At 38.8% G+C, this 22,990-nt stretch overlaps 1 protein-coding gene, 1 long non-coding RNA gene and 1 pseudogene across 2 annotated transcripts; all 3 read right to left on the bottom strand.

Annotated features, from left to right (window-relative positions):
• Positions 1–4,657: 4,657 nt before the first annotated feature.
• On the bottom strand, positions 4,658–6,162 carry LOC112805643 (uncharacterized). Its single transcript, XM_029287385.2, has 5 exons — positions 5,941–6,162; positions 5,774–5,866; positions 5,583–5,684; positions 4,754–5,044; positions 4,658–4,669 (listed from the first exon to the last, which is right to left on the bottom strand). The coding sequence occupies exons 1-5, from the start codon at positions 6,160–6,162 to the stop codon at positions 4,658–4,660; spliced, it is 720 nt and encodes a 239-aa protein (XP_029143218.2).
• Positions 6,163–6,252: 90 nt separating this feature from the next.
• On the bottom strand, positions 6,253–7,237 carry LOC140173361 (uncharacterized). Its single transcript, XR_011861985.1, has 3 exons — positions 7,087–7,237; positions 6,585–6,987; positions 6,253–6,491 (listed from the first exon to the last, which is right to left on the bottom strand). It is a non-coding gene; the product is annotated as an uncharacterized lncRNA (long non-coding RNA).
• A 4,500-nt stretch (positions 7,238–11,737) lies between these two features.
• LOC112805642 (trafficking protein particle complex II-specific subunit 120 homolog) lies at positions 11,738–12,780 on the bottom strand (annotated as a pseudogene).
• Positions 12,781–22,990: the final 10,210 nt, after the last annotated feature.

Raw genomic sequence — 22,990 nt, 5'->3', positions numbered from 1 at the left:
CACTCAATTCTCCAGATAAACCATCCCATCACGACCAACGATGACGCGCGTCCCCGGGACTGATCACCCCGGGAACCCGTCAACCGCCGCCGCAACGACTACACGAAAGGCCATGGGCCGTTGATATAAATGACGACAATATACCAAAAACGGTTAATAGAAACGGTAACACGACTAGACGAGCAAACGACTAAAAAGGTCATTGTTCACAAGCCAAAATAAAACGGCTAAAATCAAACTATTCACAAGCCAAAACGGCTAAAGTTAAAATTGTTCGCAAGCTAAGATGAAACGGCTAAACAAAAACTTTAAACAGAAGACTCATTTCTTGGGGGCGTCGACAACCTTGCCATCTTGAATGACCTTGAGAACACCAATCGCCGACGTATCAAACTCGGGAGCAATAACTTTGACCTGAGCCTTGAGAGCCTCCTCGGTCGCCAAAATTGCACCCTTCCCCTGCTTCACGATATCTTTGTACTTAGCCTTCCATGTTGCTGATTCGGCCTCCACGGCTTGCTTTTCCTTCTCCATCTCGGCCACCCGTTTCTGCGCTGCGCCGACCTGGCTCTCCAAAGTCATCTCACGATCGACAAGACGAGAAACCGTGGCGACCGAGTCCTTTAACTTATTCTCAACAGTGGCAGTCTTCTTCTCGGCAGCAGTGGCCCTCTTCTCGGCGGCGTCAAGTTTTTCATTTGATTGGGTCAACTGCTCCCGGAGAGTCTCGACTTCACTTTTCAGCTCATTATTAGCCTTCCCACTAGCTTCCAACCTCCTGCGGAGGGACTCCATCCCGGACAGCTCAAACTCAGCCTTCCGGGCTATCACGGCGCCCCGCAGAAGAGTACGGTACATCCACCTCGCCTGCCCGGCAAGGGAAGACTCGTGAAAGTACTCCTCAGTACTAGGGATCAGCTGGGAATCTATGAAGTTCCCAGCGTCAAAATTCCTCTCCATAACGGTAAGGACCCCCTCGGGACTGGAGGACATCTTCCTTTTCCTCTTGGGGTTAGGAACATCCTCCACACCATCATCGACCTCAGGGGTAGACGTCGAACCCCCGGTGCCTATCACCTCGCGGAAAGGAGAAGCGTGAACCGTTTTATCACCCTCGACCTGGGCAGCTTGGGCCGAGGTCCCGGTTCCGTCAACCGCGGCTTCTTGCTCGGAAGTAGTTTTGTCCTCCGGGGGAATTGCGGACTTCTCGGCGGCCGATTTTTCATTATCCCCTTCGTCGTCGCTGGCGCAGAGGAAAGTTTGGAACAAGTTGGGAAGACCCGTCACCGACGCAGACATCTCCACTGCAGGAAAGTAAGAAGATCGGTTAATCGCCACAAAGTATCAGCAAAAACACAAAGGTAAAAGGCAAAGTACAAGTTTCTCACAAATATAATTATGACCGGACTCCCGATCACCCATAAGGAGGTGGGGATTCACTTGATTCTTCCCAAAGACCGCCATCAACACCTCGGCGATCTGCCGATCTACCGTTGACATGCCATTATAGGTTACCTTAATAAAGGTATTGGACCCTGCCCCGAAACTCCAATAGGTCGGGATGAGCCGTACTCCCTCCAACGACAACCAAAAGGGGTGACGACCTTTGACAGGGCGGACCTTGAAATATTTGTCCTTAAACCCATGGTAGGAATCTTCGAACAAGCCAAAAATCCTCCGACCCTGGGCAGACCGGAAGGACATGAACCCTTTTTTGTGTTTCCCCTCCTTGGAAGGGTTTGTGAGGGTGAAAAAGAAGAGGAAAACATCTACGGACACCGGCAGTTCAAGGTACTCACAAACCATCTCGAAACAGCGGATCGAGGCCCAACTGTTCGGATGCAACTGCGACGGCGACACGGAAATTCGACTTAAAAGCGCCATTTGAAAGGCCGAAAACGGGATACGAACTCCGACTTGGGTGAACATGGACTTGTAGAACCAAATCCAGTTGGCAACTCGGGGATGTTGGAAGTTGATTTCATACAGTCGCTCGTGAGGAGCCGGGACAAAAACATCATAATTGGCTTCCTCATCAGTCCCTCCACACAAGTACCCGGCCTGTCGGAACTCGGTGAGCTCCTCCTCGCCCATTTGGTTAGGCGAATCCTTCACGTCGGAAACGACCCAAGCATAGGGGTCGTACGCCGCGGGGTTAACGGAAGCCCGGGAAACCGTGCGAGCCATACCTACATGGGGGGACCATCCAGTCAGTCTAAGAGATCGGTTGCTCAGGCCGAATACAGACACTACCCCCCACGACTCCCCGACTAAGGCCAATCGAGACTAAATCACGAAAAGAACAAGAAAAGCCTACCCTGGAATGGTACTTTCCCCCCTAACACATCTAGTCGCAATTAAAAGGCTACACAACAACAGCAAAAAACCAAACAACAAACATGCAAAAATAATGCATAAAAGAGAGTGTGATTCGAAGGTTACCTGAATATTGTTAAAGAAAGATGCGAAGGAAGAGGCGCACCACAACACTGCAAAGGAATGTTGAGATTTGGGAGCAAGAGGAAGGCAGAAAAAGGGAGATACAAAAGAAAGAATGGAGTGCTTAAACTGATCCGTTTAAAAACTGCCCCAGGAAGCGCGAAACGTCTGGGGGCAGAATGGTCTTTTCAGCAAGGGTTTTTCACCCCATTATGAGCATTTAATGCTCGGCACGGGGAACGATGCGACGAAACGGTTGCTGGTGCAATCAAAGGACACGCGCGTAGAGGGCACATCCTTATCACGAACGACCGACCAGACGACCCCAAATGAGAGACGAGACAACACGCCATTGATAGCTCCCACAGCTACCATTGGCGCGTGGGGGCACTGTTACGGTCTGGCCCAAGGACCCGACGGGTCGACCCGGCTCCTCGCCCTTTGAACGACCCGGACACGTGTCTTGTACGTCCCACACGCGGCGGCAGGACAATGTCCTTGGGAATATGGGCCTGTCCTCACGAGGGGCCCACTACTGACATGTATATAAGGGGAAGATTGGCTCTTCCCCCGAGGTAGGTCACCTTTCCACATCACTTTTCCCGCCTGCACACTAACTGACTTGAGCGTCGGAGTGTCTTTGCAGGTGGCACCCCCCCTCATCCTTTCTCCAGGACGAGTGCTCGTCTACCCGGCAAATCCGCCACCAGCGCGACCAAAGCTAGGGCGTTCTCACTCCTCCATCCGCACATCCGATTTGTCTGGAACCCGACAACCGAACAAGAGTCTATTTCACATGCTACTATTGGAGACTCTCCTAATTAATATGGTCCAATCTTAAATTTGTAGTAGCTTTTGCAATTCGTAATTTATAATGAAAAAGAATAATTAATTCTTCAACTAAAACAACAGTGAAAGCAACTTACATCCTAATTTGTCATATTCAAAATCAAAACCTTAGATACTTGTACCATTACAGAATTTAAAAAAAATAATTAAAAAATTTAGTTAATAAAGATCTTAAAAATTTTAATTTTTTTATATTTTTAATACATTTTGAACATATTAATGTATTAAAAATATAAAAAGGTTATTATTTTATGATGAGAGCATTGCGGTCTAAATGTTAATTTTAAATAAGGGCGTTTGCAAGGTTATGACAATATAAAGACACGCAGTTCAGATCGTGTGTACAAGGTTTTAAATTCAAACTATATTATCATCAATATATAAAGAGTTGAAAGTTGAAACAATTTTCCAAAGACATATTGAGTATTGACCAACATAGCCCGAGTATTTTCCGGTTTTTATTTTCGGAAAACCAGCAATAAGCACTACAACAAAACAGTATTTTGACGACGGTTTTTTTTAATGCTTGGTGACGGTTTTAACTGTCACTAAATAGTTTTACGACGGTTTAAAAAAGCGTCACAGATTTGAGCATCGCCAACTGGCATAGTGACGGTTTTGGACCACCGTTGGTAAGGAGTGTCGCTAAATTGTTTGTGACGGTTTTTAAAGTATAAAACTGTCACTAATTTATAACACTTGTAAAAGTATTTTTTATACTGTATTTCGCGACGTTTTGAAACCGTCGTTAAATTACTAAATCATGTGACAGTTTTCAGGCATATTTAGTGACTATTTAAACCGTCACTATGTTACTAGTTCTTATGACAGTTTTTAGGCATATTTAGTGACTATTTAAGCCGTCACAATATTTTTAGTGACATTTTTTCGATTTAAAACCGTTACTAAGTTATTTATTCCTGTGACAGTTTTTTCCTGTATTTAGTGACTATTTTAAAATGTCATAATCTCTCTAACATCAAAATTTCTATTATCAAAAGTTGAATTCTCCATAAATGACTGTTTTTCAACAAATCCAAATTCAATCCCCCAAGTTTTACAAAAATAGCAACAATGTATTTCAAAAGTTGAATTCTACAAGTTTTAATTACATAGTAATAATCCATATGTAAATTCAAAAAATTCCTACTTAATCCAAACTTGTAAACCTAACAATTCAATCATAAAACTCCTTTAAACGTTGGATGGCCTATGTTGTTTAGGTTCATGACTGGCAGAAGAATATGGTCTTGTATGTGTCGGTGATTCAAAATCTGCAACCTACAATTGAAAATAAAAAATATATATTTTAGGAAATATTTTAGAAAGATACTTAACAAATCAACAAGTGTTATACAAGAGGCTATGATTACAAATTAAACTACAATCATTTTAGAAGTTGTTAATGATGAAACTTAAGTACGCAAGTCTATAAAATTAAGTATAACATATGTCTTTATCTTACCTCAGTAGAAAAACCGGGTGGCAATTGACCCTTTTGATAATTCACAAGAAAATTTACTTGTTCCTGTAGCAATTGTACTTGTAACTTCAAGTTTTGATATTCAGTTCTTGATGGTCCACTAGTTGTAGTAGATTGCATAGACTCTCTTGAGCGGGATAAAGATCCAATCATTTGAGATGGACGAACACCAAATCCCATACCTCTAACATAGCTTGAATTCTCTTTGCCAAATACTTTAACATATGCTTCATTTTCAGAAGCACCCTCACCAATTTCCTTTTGTAAGTCTTCCTGAAGTGATTCATAGATAAATAATAATGTGACATATGCAATATTAGTCCAATAGAATTTATCAATCATTTTGCAAAGAAGTACTACGAGTTTATTAAGTAACAGGAGTACTACTATGTTTGGTAGGGTTAGTTTCAACTTTAATTGTCTAAAGTGGATACATAAAAATTTCAGTAGCAATAATGCTATATAATGTTCTTTCTTTGCATGGACTAAATTCCGAACCACAATGTTGAACATATCAATCAAATTCAACCAAACTAGTCCATAAACTCAACATACACACAAAAATAATCCGAATCCAAAATAAATGATAATAATAATCTCCCTCTCTTCCATCTATACCATTAATCATTATATATAACTGACCCCAAGATAAACCTAAGTTTAGAAAAGTTAACAAAAGTGAAACCAATATTAATTAGTTCCTTTGATTAAGGACATATGCAGCAAGTAATTAAACCCCATCCCCACCCCACTCTATCTAACTATGTTTATATCATTGTGGGAATAAATATAGATTAGAATTTTATCTTACATTCTTTTGTTGTGCTTCCTCATTGACAAATGTTCCATCTTTTTTCTTGTGAGTGATAGAAAACATTTCTCCTCTGCTAAATTGTCGCCCAGTTTTAACTTCCTAATATTATTATAAGATTGGTCAAATTAAAATATAACTAACACAAAAAATTAATAAAACAAAAATACTAAGAAAGTAAACAAATGTACAAGTTCATGGCGTTTCCTAGCAAGTGTTTTTGAGCCAAGAGTGTGAGGAATTTTTAATTGTTGCCGATTTATAGCATTCTTTTCACACAATTCCTGCACATTAACAAACATAAAAGTTAATGGATCTTAAACACAAATAAAAACTAACAAATAACAAATGTGTTTACCTGAGTTTTTGGACTCAATCTATATTCCAAAAATGCAGCCCAATGGTCTTTGGGAATTCCAATTGGATTCAAATTAACATTTGCATCCCAACCAAGTTCCGATTTATAATGCTCATTGAATAGCTTGCATCTATCATTCTTCCACTTATTTCCAAGATTTGACAAGATATACTTTTTGTGTTCATCATCATTAACAACAAATATTTTCTTCAAAAAAAACATAAATATGTAGTTAGTATACAAAACTTAAGGTAAACACAACAAATAATATTTTTCAAAACAAAAATATAATAAAAAATAGCATACCTTAATAGTATTCTCAAAAACAGCATCTTTGTATTGTAGTGGAACCTTATGCCATGTTTTGTACATTATAGGAAAATTATTAAAATTACTTGCAATGAGCCCCAAAACACCTCCCAAGAGTCCACCGGATTCTCCAATTGGCTGACCACTTCCATTCCATTCTATAAGAACTCGTTTCCTACTATGATGAAGGGAAAATGCATCTTTTACCTTAAGATGCATACTCTTTTCAACCCCTTGTTCATCTAAAAAGAAAATAAAAGAGCTATTATTTAAGACAGCTAGTAATTGAAAACAGATTATTTGAACTAGTAAATTAATAAAAAAAAATAACATACCTACAACAATGACAAACCATGTGGTGTTCCACTTCTTTCTAGAAATAGCAACTCCATTTACCTCTTCATTATTAAGAAAATCAGCATCTGATAGGCTATGACTATGAACTTCATTTTGAATGGATGAACTTTGAGCTATATGTTCTTGTTGACTCGTGCCTTTAGAAGATGTTGACCTAGAATAACTTGAAAGATGTCTTTTTTCTCGTGCAAAGATAACTTCAAAGTAAAAAAATTAGAAACCTAATTAAAGGAATTAAAAACTTCATAGTATGCTAAAAGAGGAGATAGTTACCATTTTCATCATTTGAGAGATGAATATTTTCTCCAGCATATACAACATTCGGTTCAATATGTTCATCTTCTTCCTCTTCAAATTGTACAAGCCTTCTCCTTTTAATACCTGCAATAATATAAAAAAAAATAAGAAAAACAATATTAGGGGATGGCACTTTAAGAATTGGGTAAAATTGAAAATTGAGATATGATCATTTCCTCTTGCATTAGGGGATGACACTAGTCTAGCATTTTCAACATCTTTGAGGGATTTTTTAGGACTTTGATACTTCTTTATTAGCCTTCTTCTCTTCATACCTGTAAAAACATAAAAGAAATAAGAGAAAACTATATTACTTAAATAAAAAAAAACAATCATGTATAAGTTCACACTTTAAGAATTTGGTAAAATTGAAAATTGAGATATGATCATTTCCTCTTGTATTAGGAGATGACACTAATTTATCATCTTCAACATCTTTGAGAGATTTTTTAGGACTTTGATACTTCTTTATTGACCTTTTTCTCTTCATACCTGTAAAAACATAGTAAAAAATATAATTAAAGAGTTCCATGTTAATTAATTTTAAGAAATACTCTTAAAAACTAATAAGAAATTATATTTAAGTTCCACACAACCAATTCCAACTTAGTCCCCTTCAAATTAATCATGTCATGGCCCTCACGTATGGTACTGGAGCTGGGTAACTACAGTGCAAACCCAAATATAGCCCAAAAGACAGAAAATACAGGAACAGTGCAAGGCCAAATAGGGTAACTGGAGCTGGGTTCTGGAAAGCCACAGGGACTGACAGGCCTATATACTCCTCAGAGGGTTCAAAGTCCATTGGACTCAAGAAATCTTTGGTCTTCTACAAGATCGATCTCACACTTTCTAGCTAACTTCAATTTCAACATGCAGGACTCTTAGGCAATCTGCAGAATATTCAAGAAAACAAATGCTATAGCTCAAAGAGCACTCTCTCACTCTTGGGTTTCTACCTTACCTGAAACACCAACCACCACTACTAATGATACAGATCACATATTCCAGTTTCGTTCATCCAACATGCCAACAATGATGGCAAAGAAAACTAGCTTCATGACCCAGTTTTGCACTAACTACACTAGTGACACACAAATCCAAACTGATGAAGTGGGGTGGAAGAATGTACATGCAAACTGATAAACTAATAACTATAATAATTCTTGGCAAGCAGCTTGCTCCACAAAACCAGAGCAACAATTCAATGTAGATGCATCACTATGGTCAACAAGTTGGTTAACTAAACAAGTTTCCTTCACCTAAAATTTTTGCATCACTGAATACAGTTTTAAAAAAAAAGAAAGAAAAAGAATGAGAGAGATATAGAGTTAGTACTGACGGTTTAAAAATTAAGAGTATAAGTGTCATAATGTTGATTAATAGAGACCCTTAAAATAGCTGTCACAAATCAAGTAATCGCTGTTACAAATTCTTTCTTTTGACAATATACAATAAATAAATAACTAAATAAATAAACAAAACCTGGTGTGAAGTGTTACTCTGTTACACAATCGAAGTGAGTTGGAAAGTGGCATCTACTTTGGTTCAATGGGAAAAGAATGTAGATTTCATGACGCAGACATAAACATTAACAAATCATGAATTATATGCATGCAAGTACAAAAAGGAACACTACTACACTGCTTCCAAATTGTTCCTTCTTTTAATCTTTTGGTCTGAGTCCCACATTGATATTTAATTTCATACACATGTATATTGGATCGGATCAATATATATACAAGAGAGAATTTAAATTTTTCAACACTTATTTAAGCAAATGAGTGTTATTATTATAAAAAACATGAACAGTATAAAAATGGCTTTGATGGAAGTAACAATAAGAATAACAGAATAATTTGCTTGACAGTGCAATCAAAAGAATAGAAGCTGGCAGCATTTAGAAAAAGAAAGTAACAATAAACTACCAGATTTTACAAGGATGGACATAAGATAGAGAGATGAAATCTAAGACTAAAGTTCAGTTAATTAGCTTTTCCATTTCTAGTATAGCAATTTGCATAATTCAGGAAGATGACTAACCGATTCATGATGTCATCAAGGCACAAAAACATCAAAGAAATCAAGAGAAGAAATAATAAAGGGAGAATTCAAAGAAATCTAGTTGAAGCATTTCATCGAACATGTTAAGTGCAGAAAAAAGAAAGTGAATTCTATACTCTTAATACTGTTACATGCACACAAACAAAGTAAAACAAAGCACAATTGCATGATATATAAGTAAAATGGAGAAGAATTATGACCAGAACAATTCCAAGATTGTAAATTGCCCGATGGAAATCAAATTGTAACTGAATAGCTGCACGGAACTGCATTGAAGAATATTGGAAAGTTAAAAAGTGGAAGAGAGAATAAGTTATATGCTAAAGGACATAGTAAATGTAAAGAACTGGTTTGCAAATTCTATCTGGTATCCTCCTATAACTTTTGTACCTTGCTGATAGCAGTTCTTACAATCTTTTGCTTTTCTCAAAATGGAACAATGGCACTAAGTTCCTAAATTGGAAAAAAAATACAAAGCACAAAGAAAATAAGTTATAACTCCAATACAGAAAAAATATAATTCATATATCAAGATTGATAGCAATATCTTGTTTTGTTTAATTAAGTTCATTTTATCAAAGAAATAAAATGAGGAAAGCCTGGGTGATTATTTACTATAGAATAATAAATTTTAGCAACATAGTTACACAATCAGTGATATAATGTAAGGACTATTACTTAACAAAATAAAGAAATAGTAGAATAAGCTAATTATGAAATAAGACTCTGGTTTAATATATCTGGAGTGTGCTACATGTATGTACGGAAGAGACACAATTAGAAATGCAGCTAACGTACCCAGTACTTTTCCTTAATTAAAAATGCTCTTAATTAGTTTATATTATGGAGCAAGCTGCTTGCCATCTTCGAAATCCATCTTCACAATATGCTTAATTAGTTTTTGAATGAACCACTTTACTGTATCCATGTATATCCTCTTTTGGTTTCTCTTAGTATTGGTTTGACTAATGCATCATGCATCATTGCCATGTAATTTGTCTTAGTTTTTTTCTTCATTTGCTATGTAATTTCCATTATGCCTTATCTTATTTTGTTTTCTAATTAAAAATCAAATGAAATTAGAGCAAGCAATCACATTGCATCCAATAAACACAGTTCACAGTGAAGAGTAACTCACCTCTCACCACAATGAGGATACTCAAAATCCGACAACAAAATCTGCACAAAAGTCAAAGGCAACAATGCATTATGCTTACATACCATAATCACAAATTCATGCTTCAAAAATTAATCATATAATTAAAGCACACAATAAATTCCTATTTAAAAAGGCAAAGAAAGAAATTATTGAAGCATTACCATAACTCCATAAGGATAAAGCACACATACCTTTCTGAAGTGAGGAATTAAGGTGAGTAAGAATCTTGTAATCCCCTGCGAAACACAACAGAAATGAAATTAAAATCACTCTAAAAGGGGATATTATTACAGTGGAGGAGTGCTACTTGTCGAAGAGAGAGCTTGAAGACTTGAAATAGAGAGAGATGACGAGGAGAGGTCTACCATATCAGTGCATCAATTTTACTATTATCTATCCTTCTAATTAGAAATGCATCAAATCAACCATAATTTTAGTTGAAACATTTCATCGAGCAGGTTGTGTGCAAGTAAAATCAAAATGAATTTTAAGACAAACAAAATTTAAAGCTTCCAACAAAACAATCCTCCATATAATAAGATATAAAGCATAATCTCTTAGATGAAGAATCAATGAACAATTGAAAATCACAAGTAACAGTACCAAAGAATAACAATCATGTATAGGTTATTCACTATCAGATGAACAACAAAGAAATTGTAGGAGAAATAAATATAATAGAAGAATAATCAAATACTCACTACTGGTGTTCAATATTGTGGTTGGAAGAGAAGAAATGGTCGCCGAAAGGAGGGAATTAGGGTTTGCACTCACGAAACAGGGAAAGAGAAACAACAGCGTGGGGGAGCGGGACGGCGAACTCAAACCGCGATGGAGAATAGTGAATGGCAAACTCGAACCGCGATGGTGAACGGCGAACAGCGAACTCGAACCGCGCCGGTGAACGGCGAATGGCGAACTCGAACCGCGCCGGTGAACAACGAATGGCGAACTCGAACCGCGACGATGAAGGGTGAACGGCAAACTCGAACTGCGACGGTGAATGGCGAATGACAAACTTGAACCGCGATGGCAAACGGGAACTGTAGCACGGTGAGGTTGTTAGTTTCTCTTCTCTTTCTCACTGTGAAAGTGTGAATATGCTTTTTGAAAAAATAGGATAAAAAAAAGGGTGAGACTGTGATTAGTGATTAGATCAGTGACAGTTAAAAAATTACATATATAAATGTCACTATATTAATAAATAGAGACCCTTAAAATAAGGGTCATAAATCAAGTGTAGCTATATGACTAATTTGGTGTAGTGAAGTAGGCCCACGAATTATGTAGTGGCAATATTTAGCATATGCAGCAGATTTCATGAAAGTCCAATACTCTGAAACAATAAACTCTAACGCGACTTGGGATTATTGGATTAGCCGTTGTCTCCCAACCAGAAAACTTATCTATACAAGAATGCATGACCCGCAACTGAAGCTTGGATGAGATCATAGATTTGACTGCCTTTTAAAGAGCTGCACCAAGTTCAAATTCAAGCTTCTTAATTTAGAGAGCACAGCTCCAAGAAATATCAATCAGAACCACCCAGGGGGCATCATATGAAAAACTCATACAAATGATAACACCCTAAATCCACAAATATAAGCTCATGAAGTTCACATCGTATTTATAGACCAAAAATGTCAAGCAGTTTCGTGAACACGAACGCGATACGGTGGTCTCCGGCAGAAAATTGGCTCGGATGGTGAAGTGGCCTTCGCACGAGCACGTAGAATGTCGCTTGGATTATCAATCACTACTGCGGCTAATAGCGTGTACTCTCCCGGGACAAGAAAATGCAAGCAGAAAGAATGTGTGATTTGTTGAAGCGGGGGAATTTCCACACTGATGTCACTTATAACACACCTGAAAAACATTGATTATAGCAAAAACATAATACAGTGTTAGAAAAGTTTACAAATGCATGCCAATGGTCGAAAGTGGAAAGCAATTATTATGGACATTACCTGTCCATAAAACAGTTGCTTTGGTTTCATCGACACAATTCTCCCCAGCTACATCTCTGCATGTAATATTAAAATTGATTTTGATCATATCCTTTGTGTTAGTACGAACCAGAACCTCCATTGGCTTTATTTCATGTGCAATCACTGAACCTTTGGAAGCAGAAGATTCGCCGATATTAGATTCTTTATCAGGATCAGGTTTTTCTGATTCAACATCATGTCCAGTGAGCCTCAACATGAAAGTCAGTGGATCAGGCATCAAGACATCCATGATTGATGTCTGCAATGCTGCCTGGATCGTGTCCTTGATATTCAACTAGACAGAGCTATTGCGTCCCGAATGCCACCGAACCTTGATCCTGGAGATAAGGTTGTTGATACAAGCATTAAGCTCGGCTTCTTTTGAGAGAAGGATGTGCTTCTGCCAGCTGCCTGATTGTCCCTTATGAAAAAGGAATCATCAAGAATAGGTAATTTGAAATGCTTGAGTGGCACTAAAACCCTTGCCGAGCAATCCTTATCGATTCTTGTCTTAGGATTGCTGTGTTCAACAGCATTCTGACCAGCAGAATGATTTCCCTCTTTGCAAGATTTGTCTAGTTTGATGGAAACATTGATTTCAAACGCAATGTAAGTTGGATTAGATACTTCGAGAAATCTCAGTCCCCAATACCAGAGATACTCCATATAAAGGTTCAAACAAAAACCTGTCTAACAGTGGAAGCACCAAAAATAATTTTCCCACAACCTATGTGATTAAATAGGCAATACCAGAGATACTCCAAATAGCAAAATATAATGGCAGAAATTAAATAATCAGACACCAGAAATTTAACGTGGGAAAACTCGCAAAAGAGGGACAAAAAACCCACGAGACCTAATCCAGAAAAATTTTTCACTATCAGAATAATGGGTACATAAACAGTCTTCCTAGTGACACCAGAGCATCTCAACAATCAACAAAATACATCATCAAAACTGATGGAATCAACATAAATCCTCTACAAAAGTGGGTATCTCAAATCAGGCAAAAGAGAGGGCAAGCCAACTTTGATCACATTGAATCGGTAAACTTGTTCCATTTCTTATGAAATTTTAGTATGTTATTTCTGGTGTAGAAATAAACATTAGGATATAACTTGCTAATTGTATCGCCTTCTCTTTTGCCTGATTTGAGATACCCACTTTTGTGGAGGGTTTATGTTGATTCCATCAGTTGTGATGATGTATTTTGTTGATTGTTGAGATGCCCTAGTGTCACTAGGAAGACTGTTTGTGTACCCATTATTTTGATAGTGGAAGATTTTTTTGGACTAGGTCCCGTGGGTTTTTTGTCCCTCTTTTGGGGGTTTTCCCACGTTAAAATTCTGGTGTCTGATTATTTAATTTCTGCCATTATATTTTGCTGCTTGGAGTATCTTTGGTACTGCCCATTTAATTGCACAGGTTGTGGGAAAATTATTTTTGGTGCTTCCGTTGTTAGACAGGTTCTTGTTTGAACCTTTTGTTGAGTTTTCCTAACAAAGTGGTATCCAGGGCTTTGGTTGTTTATCTCTGTGCTGAATACTCATGGACCGAATATGGTCAAACTGAATTTCCAAAATTATTCAATTTGAAAGACCCTCATAGAAGATTTATTGTATAGCAAGGACTTTGTATGATCATGTGGAGGGGGATAAATCCAAAGGTACCAAATCCGATGCTGAATGGAAGAAGCTAAATCGGAAGGCAGTTGCTTTGATTAGACAATGGCTTGATCTTAGCGTGTATCCACATGTTGACACTGAAACGAATGCCGAGAAGATGGGGAAGAAATTGAAGGAGTTATATGAGAGAAAGAATGTGCAAAGCAAAGCATTCTTGATTAGGAAGCTTGTCAATATGAAATATGTTGAAGGTAAATCAATGCCGGAGCACTTGAACATTTTTCAGGAGACGGTGAACCAACTGACAAATAATGAAATCACTTTGAATGATGAGTTGCAAGCCTTGTTGTTGTTGAGCTCTTTGCCTGATAGTTGGAAAGTTCTGGTTGTGACACTGACTAACTCAGCTCCAAATGGGAAGTTGACGTTAGCAATAGTTAAAGAGAGCATGTTGAATGAAGAAGTCAGAAGAAGAGAGTGATGTTTGACTAATATCTCCTCCCAGTCAAATGCACTTGTTTCAGAGTCACGGGGGAGAAGTCAAAGTAGAAAACCTCACAGTTCTGATAGGTCAGAGAGTCGAAGCAAGTCAAGAGAAAAGTACAAGCTAAGAAAGGAGTTCATTTGTCACCATTGTGGCAAGTCGGGGCATATCAAGAGGTATTGTAGATTCTTGAAAAGAGAACAATCAAAGGAAAGAAACGAAGACAAAGGTAAAGATAGTGATAAAGAGACTGCTGCTATTGTTTATGAAGATGTTATTATCACATATGATGAAAATTATGTGAATCTTGTCTGTGATGATTCCACTTGGATTATGGATTCTGGTGCCTTATGTCATGTCACTCCGAGGCGTGAATTTTTCACTTTCTATACTGCTGGAAATTTTGGCAAGATCAAATTGGGAGATAAAGGAGTGTGTGATATCATTGGTATCGGTGATTTGTGGCTTGAAACCAACATGGGATGCAAGTTGCAGTTGAGGAATGTTAGGCATGCACCAGATATGCGGTTCAATCTCATTTCAGTGAAGGTATTAGATCAAGAGAGGTATTGTACTTCCTTTGGTAGTGGAAAATACAAAATTACCAAAGGAGATCTCATTGTTGCTAGAGAAGACAATAGTCTCACTACTCTCTACTGGTTGCAAGCAAAGTTGTGCAAAGAAGATGTGAATGTAGCTGATGATTCCTCTTCTGATTTGTGACATATACATCTTGGTCACTTGAGCAAGAAATGACTAAGTGTCTTGGCTAAAAAGCATTCACTTCCCATGAAAGGTACAACTTTAAATACTTGCACTCATTGTTTTGTTGATACGCATGCTAGAGTATCATTTCATAATTCTGGACCTCATAGGAGATCACATGTTCTAGATTTAGTTCACACTGATGTTTGCACTATGGATGCTAAGACACTAGGTAGTGCATCATATTTTGTTACTTTTATTGATGATTATTCTTGAAAAGTGTGGGCTTTTGTTTTGAAATCTAAAGACCAGGTGCTCAGAATCTTCAAACACTTTCATGCAAGTGTTGAAAGAGAAACAGGAAAGAAATTGAAATGTGTTCGAGCAGATAATGGTGGTGAATACAGGGGTCCGTTTGAAGAGTATTGTAAAGGAAATAGGATCAAGCTTGAGAAGACAGTTCCTAAGACTCCTCAACATAATGGAGTTGCTGAGAGAATGAATCGTACTATCAATGATAGAGTTAGGTGTATGCTCTCTCATGTAAAATTTTCTAAATCCTTTTGGGGTGAAGCGATGAGGACTGCAATAGATCTAATTAACCTTTCTTCTTCAGTTCCACTTAATGGTGATGTTCCAAAGAAAGTTTGTAGAGGGAAAGATTTCTCCTATAGTCACTTGAGAGTGTTCGGCTGCAGAGCTTTTGTTCACATTCCAAGAGATGAAAGGTCTAAACTTGATGAAAAGTCAAAGCAGTGTATTTTTATGGGTTATGGTCACGAAGACTTTGGTTACAGATTATGGGATCTGGTGAGCAAGAAGATAATTAGAAGCCGAGATATGATTTTTCTTGAAGACCAAACTATTGAAGATCTTGAGAAGACAGATAAGCCAACAGTAACTGTTAGACGTTCTGTTGATGATGAACTTGGTCCTTCCACTAGACCTCCTGTTGATAGAGGAGATGTACAAGTTGACAATGATGGTGATGATTTGCATGATGAACCTACACCTCAACCTGAGGTGCCAGATGTTGAAGTTCCACCTGAACCACCAGTTGAGCCTGAATTGAGAAGATCTACTAGAGAGCGTCATCCTTCTCAGAAATACTCTCCTCATGAGTATGTGATGAACACTGAGACTGGGGAGCCAAAGAGCTACCAGGAAGCTATGTCTGATGAGCATAAGGAAGATTGGTTGAAGGCCATGCAAGAAGAAATGAAATCCTTGCATGAGAATCATACTTTTGAATTGGTGAAGTTGCCAAAGGGTAATAGAGCATTCAAGAATAAATGGGTGTTTAAATTGAAAGCAGATGAAAATGTCTCACGACCAAGGTACAAAGCTCGATTGGTTGTGAAAGGCTTTGAGCAAAAGAAAGGTATTGATTTTGAGGAGATTTTCTCTCCAGTTGTGAAGATGTCCTCTATTCGAGTTGTGCTTAGGTTGGCAGCTAGCTTGAATTTAAAGGTTGAGCAGCTTGATGTGAAGATTGCATTCCTTCATGGTGACGTAGATAAAGAAATCTATATGGAGCAACCAGAGAGTTTCGAGGTTAAAGGAAAGGAGCATCTTATATGCAAGTTGAAGAAGAGTTTATATGGGTTGAAGCAAGCGCCAAGGCAGTGGTACACGAAGTTTGATTCCTTCATGGAAGGTCATGGGTATAGTAAGACTTCTTCTGATTATTGTGTGTATGTTAAGAAATTCTCTGATGGTGATTTTATAATTCTCTTGCTTTATGTTGATGACATGTTGATTGTTGGTCATGACACTAAGAAGATTGAAAGTCTTAAGAAATACTTGAACAGATCCTTTGCTATGAAGGATTTGGGTCCTGCAAAGAAAATCCTTGGCATGAGTATCACTCGTGACAGGAAGAATAGAAAACCGTGGTTGTCACAATAGAAGTATATTGAGAAGGTTTTAGAGAGGTTTAGTTTGAGTAATTCCAAACCTATTAGTACTCCACTTGCTAGTCATTTCAAGCTGAGTTCGCAGCAATTTCCTACAAGTGAGAAAGTGAAAGCAGAAATGAAGAAGATTCCATATGCATCTGCAGTTGACAGTTTGATGTATGCTATGGTTTGCACCAGGCTGGATATTGCTCATGCTGTTAGAGTTGTTAGTCGGTTTCTCTCTAATCCTGGTAAGGAACACTGAAAAGCAGTGAAGTAGATTCTCAGATACCTTAATGGTACTTCTAGAGTTTGTTTATGCTTTGGGAGTGGCCAACCTGTGTTGGATGGTTACACAGATGCGGATATGGCTGGGGATCTTGATTCAAGAAAGTCTACTTCTAGTTATATGATGACTTTTATAGGGGGAGCGGTGTCGTGGCAATCTCGACTTCAGAAATGTGTTGCTTTGTCTAGTACAGAGGCAGAATACATTGTTGTTGTTGAAGCTTCTAAGGAACTCTTGTGGATGAAGATATTTTTACAAGAGTTAGGCATCAATCAAGAGAAGTTTGTGTTATTTTGTGACAGTCAGAGTGCTATCCATCTCAGCAAAAATCCGACGTTTCATTCCAGATCGAAGCACATAGAAGTGAGGTATCATTGGATACGTCAAGCGCTTGAGATGAAGTCATATGCACTTGAGAAGATCCATACTGATGACAAGTCATCATATACCCATTTTTCAAGCTAATTTCACTTGTTTTGTTAGCATTTATGCACTTTCTTGCATCCTAAGTAAGTGATTTGGAGTGAAAATGCATAACTTCTCTAAATCAAGCAACCACCATGGAATTAATGATAAATCATGAGGTTTAAGCTAATTTTAATTGAATTTTAATTGATTTATAAACCTCTTGAATTTAGTGATACTTGGAGTGGTTGTTTTGATTTATTGTAGGTGAAGAAAAGAAAAGAAAAGGAAAAGCGTGGCCTAAGAAGTGTAGCCTAAGGAAAGGAAAGCGTGGCCAAAGCAATATGAAGCGTGCCGCATGCAAGGGGGAGGCAACATTGCCCTCCACAAGGGCACACTGCCCTCTAGGAGGGCAACATAAGAGAACCTTGCCCTGCCCTTGTGGAGGGCAGTATCGGGCTCTCCAAGGAAAGAAATCAAAGGAAAAATGCCTATGATGCATGCTACAAGGATCGAACAAGGAACCATGAGGAAGCTAGGACTTAAGGATGAGTGCCGTGCCAAGAAACCAAGAAAATTATTGTAGCGTGTGCTTCCTCCGTGTTTCGAACACGGGACAAGCAATGTGAGAACTCTGCCCTGCCCTTGGCGCGGGCAGGGCAGCATTTGGATTGGCGCACGATCCTGGCGCATCACGCACGATCCTGGCGCACCAACTCTCGTCCCTGGCAGCATCTGGCGCATCAACTCTCGTCCCTGGCAGCACCAACAAGCACCACGCACCATCCAGCGCGCACCAACTTTTCCTGCCCTGCCCTTGGCGCGGGCAGGGCAGCACCTTGCGCACCAAGAAGCAAATTCTGCGCACCACGCCGCACCAATCTCATGCACCAAGCACCAATTTTCTGCCCTGCCCTCCACAAGGGCAGGGCAGCCTCCTGGGAGTGAACTTTCATGGGCCGAAAATTTAAATTAAAACCCCATTTTAATTCATTTCTTCACCAAATCAAAAGCCCATCCAAATCCCAAAATCCAAGAATAGAAAGTGTATAAATAGAAGCTAGTTTGATGTAATTAGGACCTTTTACCATTTTGATTTTTACCTTTACTTTTGAATTTTACTTTGACCTTTCTTTTGAGCTTTGAATTTCTTGTAATTGTTCTTGAGAGACTTGACCAAGCACTCAGAGGATTAAGGGAGAATTGACTGATCTCCTTCCTCATTCTTACTTGGGCAATTCTACTCTTGTGTTTCTGAGTTTTGGGTGTGAGAAATTGAGGAAATTCTGTCTCAATTCCCATTCAAATTCTCTTCAATTCTCTTTCTGCATAATTGAATCCATTTACATTTTCTTTACTGCTTTCTCTTCTAATTCTTTTCAATTGCTTTGTTAACTTGGATCTAGGAAGGCAAATAGAGATCTAGGCTCTGCTACCTAGTCTCTTGAGACCTGAGACCCAATTTTACTTTTGGTTCTTCTGTGAACCTCTGCTGCATTTTATTTCCTTTCTGTTTGAATGCTTATTGCTTCTGATTCAATTTTAGCTCTCTTAATTGTTGCAATTTACTTTCTCTTGGTTTAGATTCTGCAATCCCAGTCCTCAAACCCCTTTTATATTCAAGCCATTTATCTTTCTTGCCATTTAAGTTACTGTAATTTACATTTCTTGCATTTTAAGTTTCAGTCATTTACTTTCTTGTTCTTTAAGATTCTGCAAATTTATTTTCCTGTTCTTTAATTTACTGCACTTTTTCCTTTCCCCTTTACATTTACTGTCATTTACTTCTTGTTAAACACAAATCACTCAACCAAAACTTGATTCGCTTGACTAAATCACCCACTAAACTAAAATTGCTCAATCCTTCAATCCCTGTGGGATCGACCTCACTCATGTGAGTTATTATTACTTGATGCGACCCGGTACACTTGCCGGTGAGTTTTGTGTTGGATCGTTTTCCACACATCAAGTTTTTGGCGCCGTTGCCGGGGATTGAAATAGATTGACAATGATTAAGTGAAGTGGAGGTCTAGATTAAGCATTTTTTTCTTCTTCTTTTCTGTTATTCTAATTCTTACTAACATACTAACTGTTTGAATTTTTGCTTAAACTAACTAAACCTTCATTCTAGCTATAGATTGAAGTTTCATTGGCTTTCTGAGTTTGTGTGTTTATTGTTGTGTGTTTGTATGTCAGGTATAGGAAGATCTTCCCCTATTATCTCTGAAATTGATCAAAGGACTCTTCGGAGAATAAGAAGAGCCGAAAGAGGGAAGAACGTTGTTGGAGAAGAAGAATCTGAGGAGGAATTCCAAGACATGGAAGGAGATACCAATCAACCAGGAGAAGGAGCCAACAATAATCAACAACAGAGAAGAGTCTTGGCTTCATACACATTTGCAAATGCTAGGCATTGTGGGAGTAGCATTCTTCCTCCCAATGTCAATGCAAACAATTTTGAACTCAAGCCACAACTCATCACTCTGGTTCAAAACAATTGTTCTTTTGGAGGAGGGCCTTTGGAGGATCCAAATCAACATTTGTCTACTTTCTTGAGAATCTGTGACACAGTGAAAACAAATGGTGTACCCCCTGATAGCTACAAGTTGCTGCTCTTCCCATTCTCTCTCAGAGATAAAGCCACTCAATGGCTAGAGACCTTTCCAAAGGAAAGCATCAACACTTGGGATGACTTGGTGAGCATGTTCCTTGCCAAATTCTATCCACCTCAAAGAATCCTAAGGTTGAAGACTGAGGTTCAAACGTTCACTCAATTAGAGGCTGAAAACTTATATGAAGCATGGGAAAGATATAAGGCTCTATTGAGGAAATGTCCACCAGAGATGTTCACTAAGTGGGACAAGTTACAGAACTTCTATGAGGGACTCACTCTTAAAGCTCAAGAAGCTCTTGATCACTCTGCCGGAGGCTCATTACAACTCCTGAAAACCACAGAGGAAGCTCAAAACCTCATTGATATGGTGGCCAACAACCAATATTTCTTTGCTCATCAAAGACAACGCCAACCATCACAGAGAAGAGGAGTAATGGAGTTGGAAGGAGTGGATTCAATCTTAGCTCAAAATAAGATGATGCAGCAGCAGATTCAACAACAGTTTGAGCAAATGGCCAAAAGAATTGATGGCTTGCAAGTGGCAGCAGTGAGCACCACAAGCCAACCTCCAACCACTTGGGTGCAAAGTGAAGAAACTCAAGAAGAGCAACAACAAGAGCAAGTCCAATACATGCACAACCAAAATCCTGGAACAAATGAAGTCTATGGGGATACCTACAATCCATCTTGGAAGAACCATCCCAACCTCAGATGGGGAGACAACCATAATCAAAACCAACAACCATGGCAAAGAAACACAAGTCAGAACAATTGGAAAAACACAAACCACAACCCCCAGCCAAACACTAACCAAAACTCATACAGAAAACCACAAAACAACTACCCAAATTCTAACCAATACCCACCCAATAACCACCCAAATAACCAAAACACTTATCTTCATCCATCAACACCCCAAAATCAACCCATCTCACAAGACTCACAGAGAATCACCAATCTAGAGCTGCTCATGGAGAAACTGATGAAGAACCAAGAATTGACAACCAAGAACCAAGAAGCCTCCATGAAGAACCTAGAGAGGCAGATTGGACAAATCTCCAAGCAGATTTCTGTTGAGAAGCCATCAAGTTCACTACCTAGTGATACCATTCCCAACCCAAAGGAAGAATGCAAGGTCGTGCAACTAAGAAGTGGAAAGATGTTAGTGGATGGTAACCAAGGAGCAACAAAGAAGCTTATGGAGAATGACACTGAGCCAACAAAGAATGATGAAGCCATCAACAAAGACATGAAAAGCAAGAATGCTCCAGAAAAACTCACAGAGGAAGACAATAAACCACAGAATTTGAAGAAAGGAAAGAAGATCTTGGAAGAACCAATTCCAAAACAGCATCAAGTGGAGAAGAGCCCAACACCACCACTACCTTATCCACAGAGATTTCACAAGGAAACAAAGGATCAGCACTTCCACAAATTTCTTGAGACTTTCAAGAAGTTGGAAATCAACATACCTTTGGCAGAATCTTTGGAGCAAATGCCCCTGTATGCCAAGTTCTTAAAGGAGCTCATCAACAAGAAAAGAGATTGGAATGAGAAGGAAACGGTGATGCTTAGTGAGGAATGTAGTGCCGTGCTCCAAAAGGGAATCCCACCAAAACTCAAGGATCCAGGGAGTTTTGTAGTGTCATGCACTATAGGCAAACTATCCTTGGACAAAGCTCTTTGTGATCTTGGAGCTAGTATCAACTTAATGCCCTTGTCCATGATGAAGAAGTTGGCCATAGAAGAACTCAAACCCACCAGGATGTCACTAGTCATGGCAGACAGATCAATCAAGACACCAAATGGAATTGTGGAAAATTTGCTAGTAAAGGTTGGAGAGTTTATCTTCCCTGCAGACTTTGTAATCCTAGATACCGATGAGGAAGGCAACAATTCAATCATCTTGGGCAGACCATTTCTAGCAACTGCAAGAGCCATTATAGATGTGGAAAAAGGAGAAATGATTTTCAGAGTACACAATGAGCAAATGATCATCAATGTTTTTAAGTCAATGCAACACCCCCCAGAGAAGGAAGATCATTTGAGGGTGGACATGATAGAGAGCATGGTGGAAGAAATGTTAGACATTGATCAGCATGAGCAAGAAGAAGATAATCAAGAAACAATAGAGGAACATGTGGCTGAGGCTTTCATAAACGAAGAAGTGGAACTAAGCAAGAAAGAAGAGGTGCAAAAGCAAGAATTGAAGCCATTACCTTCTCATCTCAAATATGCATTTCTTGGCACTTCAGAAAGCCTCCCGGTGATCATCAATTCAGTTTTGACAAAGAAAGAAGAAGGAGAGCTTCTTGATGTTCTCAGAGCTCACAAGGATGCCTTAGGATGGACCATTGATGACTTGAAAGGCATCAGCCCTACAGTATGCATGCATAAGATTCTTTTGGAAGACAATTCCAAAGCAGTAATTCAACCTCAGAGAAGACTCAACCCTGCAATGAAGGAAGTCGTCCAGAAGGAAGTAATGAAGTTATGGAATGCAGGAATCATATATCCTATTTCCGATAGCTCATGGATAAGCCCAGTCCAAGTGGTACCAAAGAAAGGGGGGATGACAGTCATTATTAATGAGAAGAGTGAACTCATTCCCACCAGAACGGTGACAGGGTGGAGGATGTGCATTGACTATAGAAGGTTGAATGATGCCACACGCAAAGATCACTTCCCACTTCCTTTCATTGATCAAATTCTTGAAAGGTTGGCTGGCCATGCTTATTATTGTTTCCTGGATGGCTATTCTGGGTATAATCAGATAGTGGTGGATCCAAAAGACCAAGAAAAGACTTCATTCACATGCCCAGTTAGAGTTTTTGCCTATAGAAGAATGCCATTCGG

This window comes from Arachis hypogaea, chromosome 6, assembly GCF_003086295.3.
Source record: "Arachis hypogaea cultivar Tifrunner chromosome 6, arahy.Tifrunner.gnm2.J5K5, whole genome shotgun sequence".
NCBI classification, from domain to species: domain Eukaryota; kingdom Viridiplantae; phylum Streptophyta; class Magnoliopsida; order Fabales; family Fabaceae; genus Arachis; species Arachis hypogaea.
This window is presented reverse-complemented; position numbering and strand designations above follow the sequence as displayed.